At 32.3% G+C, this 15,875-nt stretch overlaps 1 protein-coding gene across 2 annotated transcripts in view; it reads right to left on the bottom strand.

Annotated features, from left to right (window-relative positions):
• CAH1 (carbonic anhydrase 1) overlaps nucleotides 1–13,398 on the bottom strand; it is a 74,494-nt gene extending 61,096 nt beyond the window's left edge. Inside the window, exon 1 of one of the 2 annotated variants that reach the window (XM_074137960.1) lies at nucleotides 13,243–13,398. In XM_074137960.1, the coding sequence (XP_073994061.1) occupies nucleotides 13,243–13,276 (34 nt within the window). In that variant the 5' untranslated portion in view covers nucleotides 13,277–13,398. Of the gene's footprint in view, nucleotides 1–12,492; nucleotides 12,514–13,242 lie in introns of those variants that run through there. The other variant, XM_074137961.1, reaches the window with a different exon arrangement.
• Nucleotides 13,399–15,875: the final 2,477 nt, after the last annotated feature.

Raw genomic sequence — 15,875 nt, 5'->3', positions numbered from 1 at the left:
AGTGTAAGTATTAATATCAATATAAGTGTAAGTATTTATATTAATATAAGTGTAAGTATTTGTATTAATATAAGTGTAAGTATTTATATTAATATAAGTGTAAGTATTAATATCAATATAAGTGTAAGTATTTATATAGGCAGTCAGAGGCGCCAAAAAAGTCATTTTTTCAAATTTTTGGGAGGGAAAAACGTGTTTACTTTTTTTATTCGGGAACTTTTGCGTCATATCAGTCCATGTTTAAAGAACTTATTGTAATTTTTTCGTTACAAATTAATAATAATTGTACTAATGGCGAATATTTTAATGCAACACGTCAAAAAAATGCAACCCTCTCGTGAACATGATATCTTGAGACTGGGTCATCTGAAATCAAAATTTCGAAAATATTTCGTTGGTAGATGACTTTATCTCGTACTTGACCGAAGGATTTAGAAAAAAATTAAATTTTGAATTTTTGGGACAACTTTAAAGTTTGAGTCACGATTTTCACTAAAAAAAATTGACCATTTTATGTTTGTAAAACAAGTTCTATTCATTGAAAAAAAAAATCCTTCGTCCAAGTACGATTTTAATATGTGTAAAAGAAATACGTAAAATTTCAAAAAGATCGGTGCAGTAGATTTTGAGATATCGTGTCCACCGACTTTGAAAACGTAGTTTTGAGAAAAACGCGTTTAAAGTTTTCAGCGGTTTAAGGTTTGCGAATAAAACCTGGATAATCTTTTTTTCAACTTACACAGTGTCATCGATTCCAGGCCCATAAAATAAGTCCTCCATGTCTTCTAAAATGTCCAAGTTTTCCGATTTCTGCTGTCTGCGTAGGATTCTTGCCTCCCGCGTAGCAAGTTGCGCTCTGTGCTCAGCGATGGTAATTCGAACGGTCGGGGCTTGTATACACTTTCACTCTTACAATTTTGCTCGGATCGACTTGAAATTTTAGGACAACATTCCTGAGATACTATACTTTAATATATATATAAAAAAAAAAATCGATTTTTTCAAATTTCTGACTGCCTATAACCCCTTAATATAAGTGTAAGTGTCTATATTAATATAAGTGTAAGTATTAATATTAATATAAGTGTAAGTATTTATATTAATATAAGTGTAAGTATTTATATTAATATAAGTGTAAGTATTAATATCAATATAAGTGTAAGTATTTATATTAATATAAGTGTAAGTATTTATATTAATATAAGTGTAAGTATTTATATTAATATAACATTTATATTAATATAAGTGTAATGCCTATGACTGAGTTATGTTCATTTGTTGAGTTCTGTAGAAGTGTTTTTTCTTTTTTATTGTATATATATATATATTTATATATTTGTATTGGCCTCCCACTCCTTTGCCACAGAATCATATTTTCAAGTGCAATAAAAACATTTTTTTTTTTAATCACTCGTTCGTAAGACTTCTACTTATTAGGAATTAGGTAAAGTAAAAATTGAATTGCCTGACAAAATTAAATAATAGATATTTGATAAAAGTTGTTATGGTAAAGTAAGTTTTAAATACTTATTTTCTATCATACACACTTCGCAACACGCGCTCGTTCTTACCACTTCAAACAAGCACTTGAATATAAATAATAATAGATATTGAAACATAACAATACTTCTTGTTGACATATTATACAAACACAAGTGTCACACATTCTGTGATAAACACATGATGCTACATAACAAGAGTCTTATTATTATTTTGATTTTGACATTTTTCCAGCATTATTTTATAAGTCGTAACTGACAATTAATGGACGAAAATGATAACTAATGCTATCAACTACAGGTACTTGGCCGAGTTGACCAGTTTTTTGTTTTTTACTAATTTTACTTCTTACCTTGATAAATGTTTGGGAAAATTATTAATCACTTTATCTGGTTCGTAATTTGTTCAGGTTTTAATTGGTGCTTTATGTTTCGGGTGCCCTTCATCAGGTATTTCTGGAAAACGCACAGTTCTCGTAATAAGTAAAATTATCTCAGTGCTTAGGTTAGATACTAGATTCCAACGCAGAATAGGAACGCAAAGATTATTGCAAATCCAGCAGCTGGCCCATAGATTTTCTCTCCTAAAGAAGAGCTTCTTGTAGTTCGTTTTGTTCCGGAAGCCGGTAGTGCACTTGTAAAAACTTCAAGTGTAATAACCTCAATTGATGACGCGTCTTAACCCCTTAACTAGTATCCTCAAAAAATCTCACCTTCAACTGGTATCGTCGTCGGGTTAGCTTTGAACCGAAACTTTAAATGCACATTTCTTTTAAAAGATCATTGATGTACTATTAAAGTCTATTTAGTTTTTCTTAGAAAATTTATTTAGCAAACGAAAATGATGAATATTTTGTTCAAATTTGTTTCATAAGATTAAGAAAAACTAAAAAAAAATGTTAAAAAATGCAAAGTTGCATTTTTGTTTCCCATAATATCGCAAGTACAGAATTATCACGATGCGAGTACAACATACTTGTTTTGTTTCTGGTTCAAAAAAACCACCGTTTTGTTGCCAGTAAAAACAAACAATGAAGTTCCGACGGTAGTTATTTTTATTTGGAATTATATAAGAGGGGTTTTCTTTTTTATTTTTTTCGTAATGTCCCCGAGTAAGACAAATTTAGCTTTCCTAGTTCATGGACCAGCTTAACTGAACAGAACCAGTTATCAGCAATAATATTAAATATTATGTAATATTTATTATAAAATATTCAATATTATAGAATAATATTAAGAAATAGAACAGAAAAGAAACACTAAAACATAAAAATAAAAACTATTAAGAAAAAAAGTTATAACGTAAATGGTACTGTCGGATCGAATTTGACCTAAAACCTATATTTTATTTACTTGCACTGCTCGAAGAACGACTGATTTTTATGGTCGATTGTTGGTGAGGATGAAAGAGGAGAATTCAGAGAAGGGGAGATGTTTACAGTTAATTCCTACAAAATGCCACACAAAAGAAAAACGCGCGGGTCAAATTTGAGACCCGACGATACCAAATGAGGGTTAAATTAAAAGAAATAAATGAGCTGTTATTTTTGAAAGTGGTATAAGTCCAATTTTTAAAACAACTCGTCTTATTGCCAACGTTTCGACAAATACGAGGGTCGTTTGAAAAGTCCGTGCAAAGACAGAGAGATAGCACTACTGGCGCATATCGAGGTTATGTTTAGTTAGTAGCATCTCTTGGAAGAACACACACCAAGTTTCAACCAGATCGGTCTATTTCTTTGTGTTTGGCATTCGTTTGTTGATTAAACACTACTTTATGAAAGGCAAAACGCCTCAGGAGACTAAAGAGAAGCTTGATAAACATTATGGTGACTCTGCACCTTCGATTAGAACAGTTTATAAGTGGTTTCAAAATTTTCGGAGTGGCCATATGGGCACAAGTGACGCTAAACGTTCTGGACGCCCTGTTGAGGTTACTACTCCAGAAATCATTGATAAAATCCATGATATGGTGATGGATAACCGAAGAGTGAAGGTGCGTGAGATTGCTAGTGCTGTGGGCATCTCGAATGAACGGGTACATAATATTTTGCATCAACATTTGGACATGACAAAGCTATCCGCAAGATGGGTGCCGCGATTGCTCACGCTTGACCAAAAACGAAATCGTGTAAGGACGGTTTGCAGCTGTTCCAGAAGAATCCGCAGGACTTTAAGCGTCGTTTCGTCACTGTGGATGAAACATGGATACATCACTACACTCCTGTGACCAAAGAACAATCTAAACAATGGGTTACCAAGGGGGAATCTGCGCCAAAAAAGGCGAAGACCGTTCCTTCGGCCGGAAAGATTATGGCGACTGTCTTTTGGGATTCGCAAGGAATAATCCTCATCGACTTTCTGGAAAAGGGTAAAACTATTACAGGTGCATATTATTCATCGTTATTGGACCGTTTGAAAACCGAGCTGCAAGAAAAACGCCCACGATTGGCCCACAAAAATGTCCTTTTCCATCACGACAACGCACCAGCTCACACCTCAGCAGTTGTGGTCGCAAAATTAATGGAAATAGGGTTCCAACTCGTTTCACATCCCCCCTATTCTCCAGACTTGGCTCCCTCGGACTACTATTTGTTCCCCAATATGAAGAAATGGCTGGCGGGAAAAAGATTTTATTCAAACGAGGAGGTGATTGCAGAAACGAATGGCTATTTTTCAGACTTGGACAAATCCTATTATTCGGAAGGGATCAACAAACTAGAGCAGCGTTGGACGAAGTGTATAAGCCTAAAAGGAGACTATGTTGAAAAATAAAAAAGGTTTACCCCTAAAAATTAAGTAGTTTTTATTTTTGCACGGACTTTTCAAACGACCCTCGTAGACACATTCTTTCCATATTTATAATTATACGTTCAATGGAGTACGATTTCTTTTATAAAGTCAACAAAAGAATTTTGACTATAAAATGTTATCACAAAAATATTTTTTTTGAAAGTGGAATAAGTCCATTTCTAATAATTATAATTAAAACAACTTTCTTGTTGCAATTATTTTTGATTATTGCTACTTCAGTGTACGCTGCTCGTTAGCAGATATTATGCTAGCTGTAAAAGAAAAATAAGTTTAAAATATCTTTTTTTGCTTTGAAGATCTTAACGAAGTAATTTTCATTTTTATATTTTTAATATAACTGAAATTAAAAAAAAATAAACTTGGTTATTCGTGAAGTTAAATGTCTTCATTTTAATTATTACTTTTTACATAAAAACCCATTTCAGTAAAGCTATAATGTCTATAAAAATATGGACTTGAATTTACTCCTTGTAATATGTTATTTTTGAAAGTGGTCTAAGTCCATTTGGAGCTAAAAAAAATCGTTTATTTTTTTTAAGAATTGTAATAATTATTATTTCATAATAAAATTAAAAAGGTGTATAGTGTTAATAACATCACTTCAATAGATTAAGGTTTACGAATATTTTTAAATTAATTCAAAGGCAAAACCTTAAATATCTCGATACATGGAAAAATGGACTTCTACCACTTTCAAAAATAGTAGCTCAAATAAATTATATTGGAAAAATGTATTCAATGTAACAATGGAGTAGCTGTGAAGCTAGAACATTGTAGAAGTAAATTAATTGTTTTTGTTCGGTAGCCTAATTTGAATAAAATCAGGTATATTTTCTCTTTCAATTAGCATATGTAGCGGACTATAACACTGAAGTCTGCGAACAGGAAAAAGGGAATCATTGTTCGAGGAAATAAGGCCAGGCTTGGAAATCCCCTCCTAACAGCACAAAATTAGTACAGCCCATTTATTTGATGGGGAGTTCAGTAAGCCAACCGAGAATTCTCTGCTTAAATATCTCCGCGAATTACTTTAATTCGCATTTTTATTTACTTATTTAGGACTTATTACTTATTAATTAATGACTCTTTTGGGACTTAAAGTTGCATGCAACAACCATCATTAGCACGAACGTCAGCAGTTATAATTAAATATAATACAGGGTATACAAGGAGGAGAGGTCGAAACTTCGGGAGATGATTCAGCAGATCAAATGTAACAAAAAATATTCTATTCACTTTGGCCCGATTCTCAATAGTGTCCAAGATATTTGCATTTTTAACTTTTCCGTCGATATTCGCGTTTTTCCACCATAAAAACGGCCGTAACATTTCTATCCTTTATCCTACAACAAATCTGCTTATTCCAAACGAAAGAGCATTAAATTTACTATAAATTTGCTTAATACCGAGCCTCAAAACGTTTCTAATAACAATGAAATTTTTACTTTAATGTCTAAAAAATTCGTTCTCGATGATTTCTGTTAAAATTTTCAACTGCACTTTCTCAATGGTTAATGGAATCAAGGAGTCACATAATTTCAGAAAAAGTTGCGCATTTATTGAGCTTCAAGACCATATGGATCTTTTTGGTTTTTAATAAAATCCTACCCCGAACAGAGGGGTGTAAATGCAGAAAACTGGGATTTTGCGTAACCTACTTTTCACTACTAATTTACTCAAATGTCAATTTTTGGTGAAGGAACAAAAAGAAAATTGGTAGAAGAACAAGTCATGGGTTTTCCATCAAGACAGCAAGACTGTGACAACATCCCAGTTTTAGGCCATCCGCCCTTATTCGCCTGACCCTGGCCCCCCACATGTGACTTTTTGATCTGTTCCTCCAAAGTCAAATCTGCATTAAAAGGAACACGATTTCCAGTCCGTTGAAGCTGTGAAAGAAAAAGCGGCACGCGTCATGCAGGAGCTCACAGAAAAAGACTTTCAGCACTGTTTCTGAACAATAGTAAATTCGCATGGAGCGTTACAGGGATAGGGGAGGGGTGTATATTGAAGGTGATAATAACTAAATATGGATAAATTTAAAATAAAATGTTTTATAGCAATAGTCTCGTTATTTAATAGCCACACATCGTACAATGTTACTGTTTGACATCTTGCTCATGCATTATAATAAATTTATAAAACTAATTTCAATATATTTACTAAAATGGTGGTAATAATTTTCATCCAAATTTCTGTAATTAGCTGCGCAACAAAAGCACTAAATTGTAAATACAGTGTCAATTAAATAGTATATTTTGGTTATCAATCAAAGAGGAAGTCATAACAATGTTTACTACCATTCTTGTTTACCAGTGCCTCCTTTATTAAACAGAATTGAGTAGGTAGAATAGAATTTATCTCTAATTTCGGTCTTACTACTGCATGAGTCAATATTGGTATAAATTCAAGACATGTTTATTTCACAGGTTATTTATTTCTCACATTTTTAGTTATTATTTCGCTTATTTCTTAATTTCTATCTTTATTAAAGGTGGATAGAGTCAAAAGGCCAGGTCAGTTAAGAGGTTTTTTTTTGGCATTGGCTTCCGCCATACAGCCAGCATCGTCTAGGTGCTTATCACTAGAATATCACTCACTCTCCATTCTTACCTACAAATACATTCGCTTCACACATTCATCATTCTACTATACAGGGTGGAACCGGATAAGTGACGAAAATTTTTTTCCGTTAAACTACATTCAAAATGTAGTACAACGCCGCCTGAACGAGTGTCCTATCTCTATCTGTTAGAAAGTTATGATTTTTTCAGGTTTTTTTCGACTAAACCCGACCTTACGTCATAAACACACTATTTCTCAACTTGTGACTCACTTATTTACATTTTTCAACTCATTTTCGGATTCAGCATTAAATTTCCTATAATAATAGATCATTTTCGTAGTTATTTAACTTTAATCAGATTCATTTATTACAATAAGAACGTTAATTTTTTTAGGAATTTAGAATTTTCATGAATTTTAAAAAATTAGCCTCTTCGACAAAATTGGTCTTAGAGGCTGTCAAATTTCACAAAAACTGCTCCTTTTAATACTCTTTCCAATGGTATAATAATCAGTTTCAATAATAGCTGTTTTCTTTGGTCTGTTACTGAGAAAGTGCTGAAAAACACGGTGTTAGCGAAGGAAGCAAAGGGGACTGGATGAAGCGTACTCGCATATCAATACTATTATTTATAAACAAAATCATTTCTTTAAGCATGTAAAATACATAATTACTTAGTAATTATTGATGCATCATGTTCTCAAAATGCCGACCTCGATTCCTGACGCATAACCGAGCGCGTTGTCGCATTGCTCCCACTGTTGAATCTTTCTCGTTAGCAGAAATTTAATTTATCAACAAGACGGAGATCCACCTCATTATTCGGTGAACGTTTTCAGCAACATTGGGAGCAATGCGAAAACGCGCTCGGTTATGCGTCAGGAATCGAGGTCGGCATTTTGAGAACATGATACATCAATAATTACTAGGTAATTATGTATTTTACATGCTTAAAGAAATGATTTTGTTAATAAATAATAGTATTGATATGCGAGTACGCTTCATCCAGTCCCCTTTGCTTCCTTCGCTAACACCGTGTTTTTCAGCACTTTCTCAGTAATAGACCAAAGAAAACAGCTATTATTGAAACTGATTATTATACCATTGGAAAGAGTATTAAAAGGAGCAGTTTTTGAGAAATTTGACAGCCTCTAAGACCAATTTTGTCGAAGAGGCTAATTTTTGAAAATTCATGAAAATTTTAAATTCCTAAAAAAATTAACGTTCTTATTGTAATAAATGAATCTGATTAAAGTTAAATAACTACGAAAATGATCTATTTTTATAGGAAATTTAATGCTGAATCCGAAAATGAGTTGAAAAATGTAAATAAGTGAGACACAAGTTGAGAAATAGTGTGTTTATGACGTAAGGTCGGGTTTAGTCTAAAAAAACCTGAAAAAATCATAACTTTCTAACAGATAGAGATAGGACACTCGTTCAGGCGGCGTTGTACTACATTTTGAATGTAGTTTAACGGAAAAAAATTTTCGTCACTTATCCGGTTCCACCCTGTATACTGCTATTTACATAAACTACTGCTAATGGATGGAGCAGCACTCTGTGCTCCTGCCATCCTTATAGCTTAACCAAAATTAAAATCACGTAATCCTTCTCTAAGCATTTTCTTCCATTCATTCTAATTCGGCTTTAGCTTTTAAATACATTCATATTTCATTGCTAGCTCTGCTATCGACTTAAGCATATATATGTTGGTGGAGAATATTATGTCTTCGTAGCGAAATGGTGCATCTAAATACCTGTATATATCGTCAAACATTCGTTTCCTTTCTACCACATAACGTGGACATATCATTATTATATTGTCCTGAAATCCTCCTCCTCATTTCAATCTACGCAAAGAGGAGAGGGACCTTTTGTTGATCCTGTGTAGATACGATCCGCACACCGCGTGGTTCGATCTCAGCCTGCTTTTTGTCGTAACAACCCATTTATTAGTGACAGTTCCCTTAAACCATGGTTGTCTAAGTAACCAGTTAAGAGTTGGTGGTAAGTGCTGGTTAACAGGACTTATGTTTAACTGTATTTGATAAGCTAAATTTTCTCTCTTGCTGACCAGCAAAGTTTTTCTTGTCTGTGGTCCATGCTGCGTATGCATGCCTGTCTATACAGGGTGTTCCATTTTAAGACGGTTGATCTGAGCCAAAAAATGGTAGAGGAAAAATTTGTTGCCCGTCACCTCTAGTTTCAGAATATGTGACTTGATTTTTAGATTCCTGCCCGCATACGCGGCTGACGCGCGACAAAAAGTGAGGATTTGCTGTTGACCCCCCATTTTCATATACACAGTTTTAAAGAGTATAAAAAGTTGTGACAGAAATCGGAAACCGCAATTCGATATCTTTAAAATTGATTTGCGTACGTTCCACTCATCTCAAAAAATGAAAGTCTCGGCTACATTTTGGCTTCACACAAAAGACTAACCAGGACTTAAGTAATAACTAAGGAACGGATTTTTATGTATTTAAAAATGCCAAATATTTAATTAAAATATGCATTTATTTTCGTCAATTATGTGGAAAATATGTGATTTTCTTAAAATATTTTCTGGAATATTTAAGTAAAATGGACATTTTTTTTATGAAAATGGAATTTTTTGGGGGGGGGGGGAAGTTATAATTATTTATACAAGAAAAGAACATTTTTACAATTTATAATAATTTATTAGGAACAAAATAATTTGTTTCTACAAGTTATTATGATTTATACAACAAAGAACATTTTTACTATTTATAAAAAATGTGTTAAATTTTCAATTTTGAAAACTTCACTCTTCGAAATTGTTGGCAACCACATGAAATCTTTATAGATATCTTCCAGGTAGTTTTTCCGCAGAGTGCTCTCGTCAGGCATTTTTTTCCCAATATAGGTCTCTAAGAATCCTTTGAAATGAGGATTTTTAAGTTTGTGGAAAGGGATATCTGCTCTAACCAAAGCCCGACACAGATCTGTACTCAGAGTAGACTTACTTGATGATGGAGATGTAAGGAAGGCTTGATAGGACGTCCTCTCTTTCTTTCTGTTTTTATTCTCTATGTGCGATCCGGTGGCAATATGTTGGGTGACTTGGGAACGTTGAGAGCAAGAAACGCGCTTGTCACAAGCTGTGCAGTACAAAATGTCTCCATCACTTCGAAAAAGTTCTGCTGGAAACTCGCGAAGATATTTAGCAACCAGTTGTTTGTTTGAGGCCGATGTTCGTGGCATTTCACCCAAAAAAAAGAATACACTAAGTGACCGAACGAAAGAAATTGGACACTTCAACGAACGAGCTGAAAGAACAGACAACTTCAAAGAACTAACAAGTGCCCGTCACTGTTTAGCAGCATTCTGTGTAAATTACAATAACCATTGTACCCACTGTGATTCACAGCCCTACAGTCTGTGGTTCACAGTTCCTATCAACCACCTCCCAATTATGAAAATATGCCCAAAATGAAAAATATGAAAAAAGATGTACATATTTTGATTAAATATGTAGAAATATTTATTTATTTTAATCAAATATGTATAAATATGCGATAACATCCAAATATGTGGAAATATGTGAAATAAAAGTAGACTCAAACGGCTTAAAAAGTGTCAGTATGAATACTTCTAGTTGAAAAACGTCTGTAAATTGCCTAGAAAAAAATATGTAAATACATACGAATCCGTTCCCTAGTAATAACAGTGTTGAGTGATTTAGTACAATGATTCAAGAATTACTGCTTGGCATCACTTTTGATCTTCTCCGTTTTACCGATGCAGTTGCTTCATCCTCGATGATTTTGGTGCATCGAATTCTACAACTTAAGGTAAGCTTAGTCTTCACTTGAGCGAAATAGATGCTTTTTACACGGTATCAGGAGCAAGTCTTTTAATAAATAAATAAATTTAAAGTAATAAAAGTACCAAAAATTATTATTATAATTATTATTTTTAAAAAACTACAATACATTTTCTCATATGCTCGAAAGTGGAGGAATAATTAGGGTTTCCGCTTTGTGAATAGGGTTAGAACATTTATTTGCTTGTTTAGTGCAAATGCATCTTTATAGAAATTTAAAAGAACCATAATATATTGAAATAGCACTTTTTAGAATGCAGAGCACAGAATAAAAAAAAAAAAAAAGAAGAAAACTCTGGGCGCCAATAACCTCAGATGTAGACAGGGCTGCCAACTCTATAAAGTTCCAAAAAAGGACACAAAAGATTTTAGATTTTTTTCAAGGTTGTTACTACTTTTTAGCAAACAATTGCCTATATTTCTCAAACTATTAAAGCTACAGCAATTTCAATAAGCTCATTAGAAAGAAGATTAAATTTCCTTTTAAATAAGCTAATTTATATTCCAAAATAATAATATCAAGTATTTCACTTTGTGGCTCAAACATAAGAAATAGCAAGTGTCTAATTTTTTTCCAAAAACTTTTGACTTCATTTTTCTCAAAAATATTATATAAGTTTAAAAGGTGCACTATACATGAAAAACATCTACGTACAATCACCTTTCGAAAGGTATACAATGCATTGGAGTTATTTTAAAAAATTGATGCAGAAATCTGTGATTAATTGCAAAAAAGTAGGCCTCAAAACAGCGTCGGCATTATGAAAGGAATTCACCTACCATAAGAATATAATTAATCAGAATCATCAAATTCCAGTACCATTTTTTTTGCATTTTGTTCATCTTTTACATCAATAACCTGTTGACCTATTCAGTTCAGTTAGAACAGAAAAACAACACGCCAAATGAAGAAGTCTCGGAAGTCAGAACTTAAATAAAAAAATACAACAATATAAATTAGATTTGTGTGAATAATATCTGAAAAAAAGGACAAAAGGCGTCCTTTCCTAATTTAAGAAAAGGACAAGAACAACCAGGTTTTTAAAAAAGGACTGTCCTTTCAAAAAAAAAAAAGAAAAAAAGGCAGTTGGCAACCCTAGATGTAGATGCGCCTTTATGTATGTATAAAAGAACTTAATAAATGTAATTCGTATTTTTAAAAAAAACCATAGGAGTTCTATTCAAGGATATTGTACAATTTAAAGGCTCTTGAGATATTATAAAACATGTTTAGTAAAGCCACATTGATAAAAAAAAAGTGGCATAAACTGTTTTAACGAGATAACTTTCCATATAACTTACATAAACCTTAATTACAGTATTTAATAAGAATAAGAGATTAAACATTATTCCAATGATAAGATTAAGAGAGTTTAGCGCAACAAAATTATCTGGAAATATAATCTTAATAACATCTCTTGTAAAAGAAAATTTAGGTACTGTTACATGTTTCTTAATTTTACTTTTACTTCTTCTTTTACAGTAATTTACAAACATAACATTGGACTTGACTTTTATAATTTGTATATTATATTTCGCTTTGACAAAATGATAATAGTTAAAAGAAGAGTGAAGTTATAGTTACCTCCTAAAAGTAAAAAAGCACCTCGAAAAAAGTTTCAAAGCAAAATGATAGGCCTAAAACATGCTTATGTCTAAATTTCAAATAAATTCTATGGCAATTATTCTAATAAATTGCATTTAAAAAAAAAAAAGGTAAAGTACAACCAAAGGCCTAATTAAAAGGCTTAGATATTACTTACTCATAATTATAATTCTGGAAAACTGTACAATATACTGAAAAAGCACTTAGCGAAGAGCAAATTAAATTTACCACTTCCTTAAAATCCCACTTGAATTCCAGTTGCCTGGAAACTATTTTAAATGAAAGTAATAGATAAACGTGTGTCTTAGTCCTCATACAAATTTCATATGAAACCAATAAAACTACATTAAACATGCTGTTTTTAGAGAAAAATAGAAAAACAAAATGGGAGTAAGTAAACAATAAGGTTGGATTGGCGGGAGATTTTTAACAAAAACCTGATTGCCAGGACCATCTAGTGGCCTTTTAACGAATTATCTATCATAATTGTTTTTCCAGCAAACTTTTGTTTCAGTAAACACAGGTGAAATACGAAAATTTAGATAAGGTCATTTTTTTTTTATATGAAAAATTGTTTACATGTAGTATATAGAACGATATATATTTTTTTTTTGCAAGAAATTAAGTAAAAATGTTAAACAAAATTAATCTAATCGGTTAACTGTCATTTCCGGTAGTGCAAGTGACTAAAACTTACTGATGATATCCAGCAGTTAAATTAAATATTGTTAATAACTTGCCACGATACTGAGAGATGGCAAGACAGAATAAGTATAAGTATACCAGCATTATTGTTTCAACAGAACCCAAACACAATTCATACTGATGAAACGTAAGTACATTTCTGATATCACTTTTTGTACACGGGGGAAATGACCACAAGAAAAAAATTATTAGCCAAACTCACCATTTTCTTCACTGTATCCCCAATCTTGGGACATTGTCACCTATATCTTTTTTTTTTTTGATAACGAATTTAATTTTTTTTTGAAAAAAAAAATAAATAATAACACACACACTCTCACAGTATCTAACTATTCATGAAAAGAGTGTTGAAGTTGGCTTGTTTTTATAGCAGCTCGCAACATGGTCGTGGTGGGAGTATATTCCCATTGGTGGGGATCTGGCTCTTCCCAATCAACTGTCAGTCCCCAGTAATCTAAGAATTCCTGGCCTGTAGTCTTTAATCAAGATGATGGTTTAAGTCGCTATCATAATTGAAACTTAAAATAACAATCAGTTGCAAATACTTTTATCCCGATTTAGGTAATTTTGTTCTTTCCAGTTCTATTTTTGTCAAATTTGAATCATTTTATCTGATTTACAATGTGTTATTGCTTGAATTTGTCTGTACACACAATAATTCGCTATCGGCTAAGCCAACTTGGACGTGTCAAACCCTTTGATTGCCTTTTGTCCTTATTTATACCAATTCTTATCTATTCTCAATTGTGGAATTCATTCCTGTTCATATTTGTCTTGTAGATCACTAACAATCCAAACTTTGAATTACTATATAATTGAGTTATTGTTAGAAAAAAAGTAAAACTAGTTGCAAGTTCCATTTTTTACTGTTGCACGAATCCATTAGTTTTATAATAAAATTATATTTATTTAGGAAGATACACTGAAAACAAATTAATAGATGAAGTGATAGTAATATGGAACCCTTCTTTGTTTTTGACTTACTACAATGCTAGACATTCCAAAAAAATTGTATTGCTTTCTCTGGTAAATTATTAGCTTTATATATTAGTCTTGCACTATTTTGTTTTTAAATTTACTCTCCTCCAACCACCAGATGAGCAACCTTCAATTTTATGGAAAAAGTGAAAGCGGTGCCTCTGACTTGAGGTGCGGGTAATATGGAAGACCTTATTGCAAGTCGCCGTAGAGTTGGTTTTAGGTACAATGAATATTTTTGCAGCTCATTTTAGCCCCATTTTAGATTCTTTTTCTGCTTTTTCCCCATAGATATACATAAGTGATTTGCTTGTAATGCTTGCAATATGGAACCCAATGAAATTTTACTACTGCGAGTGTAGAACAGGGTTCCATATTATAAATAGCATCGCTATCTTAGATTTCATATACCACCAAACAAAAATTGGAAGACACAAGAACTGATTCACAAATGAAAATCGCTGCAATACATCCCTTTGAAGCAATATATAGTGCGGATAGCTACCACTATTTTGATAACAAAACAAAAAGTAAACAGTTTGAACTTACCTTCTTAAAGTTTTCATGAATTGATAAAAACAAAATTGGAAATTTCAAGATGAACATACAGCAGCAACTGTTCCAGCTCACCTGTTTGGCGCACTACCGCAATCTAGCGACAGTTTGAACCAGATACTGTTAACAACACAAGAAATATTTTAGGTTTCCATAATACCAGCAGGATGCCACATTACCATCACTTCCACTACTAGTAATAACCAAAACAATAAATATAATGTAAAACATGTGTTTCGATATTTCTTACAAATTTTCTGGAATATTTTGACGGAACGGATGGTAATGCTAAATAAGTTTTAAGTGGTTTTTGCGTTTAATTATTTTATAACTTGTTGAAAAAAAAATAATTTAAGAATGATCATGCTTTGTTTTGTTTTTTTTAAGTCACCGAATATTCTTTTTCGACCAAAATGTTGCAGATGTTTAACTGTCCGGGATCTTAAGTAACTTGGCAATTTTTACATCGTTCAGAAGTGCATATAGATTTATTGTATATCAGATACGTACATGATTTATTCTCTCCAATTAGTTTCATTCAATTTAAAACAAATATGATTGACATAATGTGCAGAACTTTCTAAACTATAAGTTCCAATGTTACTAATAATAAACCACGTAGTCAATTTAAATCAGAGCTTACCAAACTATGGCCCTTGACGCCAGTTTTATCAAGTTTATTGAGGTATTTGAATTTTCTTGATAAAATTTTATGGAACATGAGATGTTGTGATTCAATTTTAATTTAAATATTATGTTTAGAGTACTAGGAGATTTTCATTCACACATGCATAGACCTCCTAACTGCTGTAATGTACTTTATATTTACTACAATATTTTTCAATTTTAAATTATTGCACCTAGATTTTCCTGTTTATTGTAATGTTTGCTTATTTCGCAAATTTCGCACACAGACTTGTTGAATTTTTACCCGCTGCTTACCTAATGTTGAGAGTTACTGAAACTAAAGAAATTTGCCGCTGGTATGGGCTTCAGTGTTTGAAACAACTTATGCCTGTGAGTAAACATTTTGAAAAAATGAAATATGGGGAAGTCAGCATACAGAACGAGATTTATTGATGAACATTTGAAAGAAATTCTCTCAATTTCATGTAGCAAATTCAAATCAAACCTTGATGATATCTTGAAAGGTAAACGCCGCAAACTAATTAACCTTCTCTAGCGGTTTTTTGCTACTCAGTTTGTGAGAAATTCGAACTTAATGCACATTAGGGTCTGATGAAACTATCTTTTTGCTAAAGTCGCCTTCTTTAATAATTTATTTTAGTAAATAGATATGTT

This window comes from Rhodnius prolixus, unplaced genomic scaffold (genome assembly GCF_049639745.1).
Source record: "Rhodnius prolixus isolate KJV_2025 unplaced genomic scaffold, Rpr scaffold_11, whole genome shotgun sequence".
Taxonomy (NCBI): domain Eukaryota; kingdom Metazoa; phylum Arthropoda; class Insecta; order Hemiptera; family Reduviidae; genus Rhodnius; species Rhodnius prolixus.
This window is presented reverse-complemented; position numbering and strand designations above follow the sequence as displayed.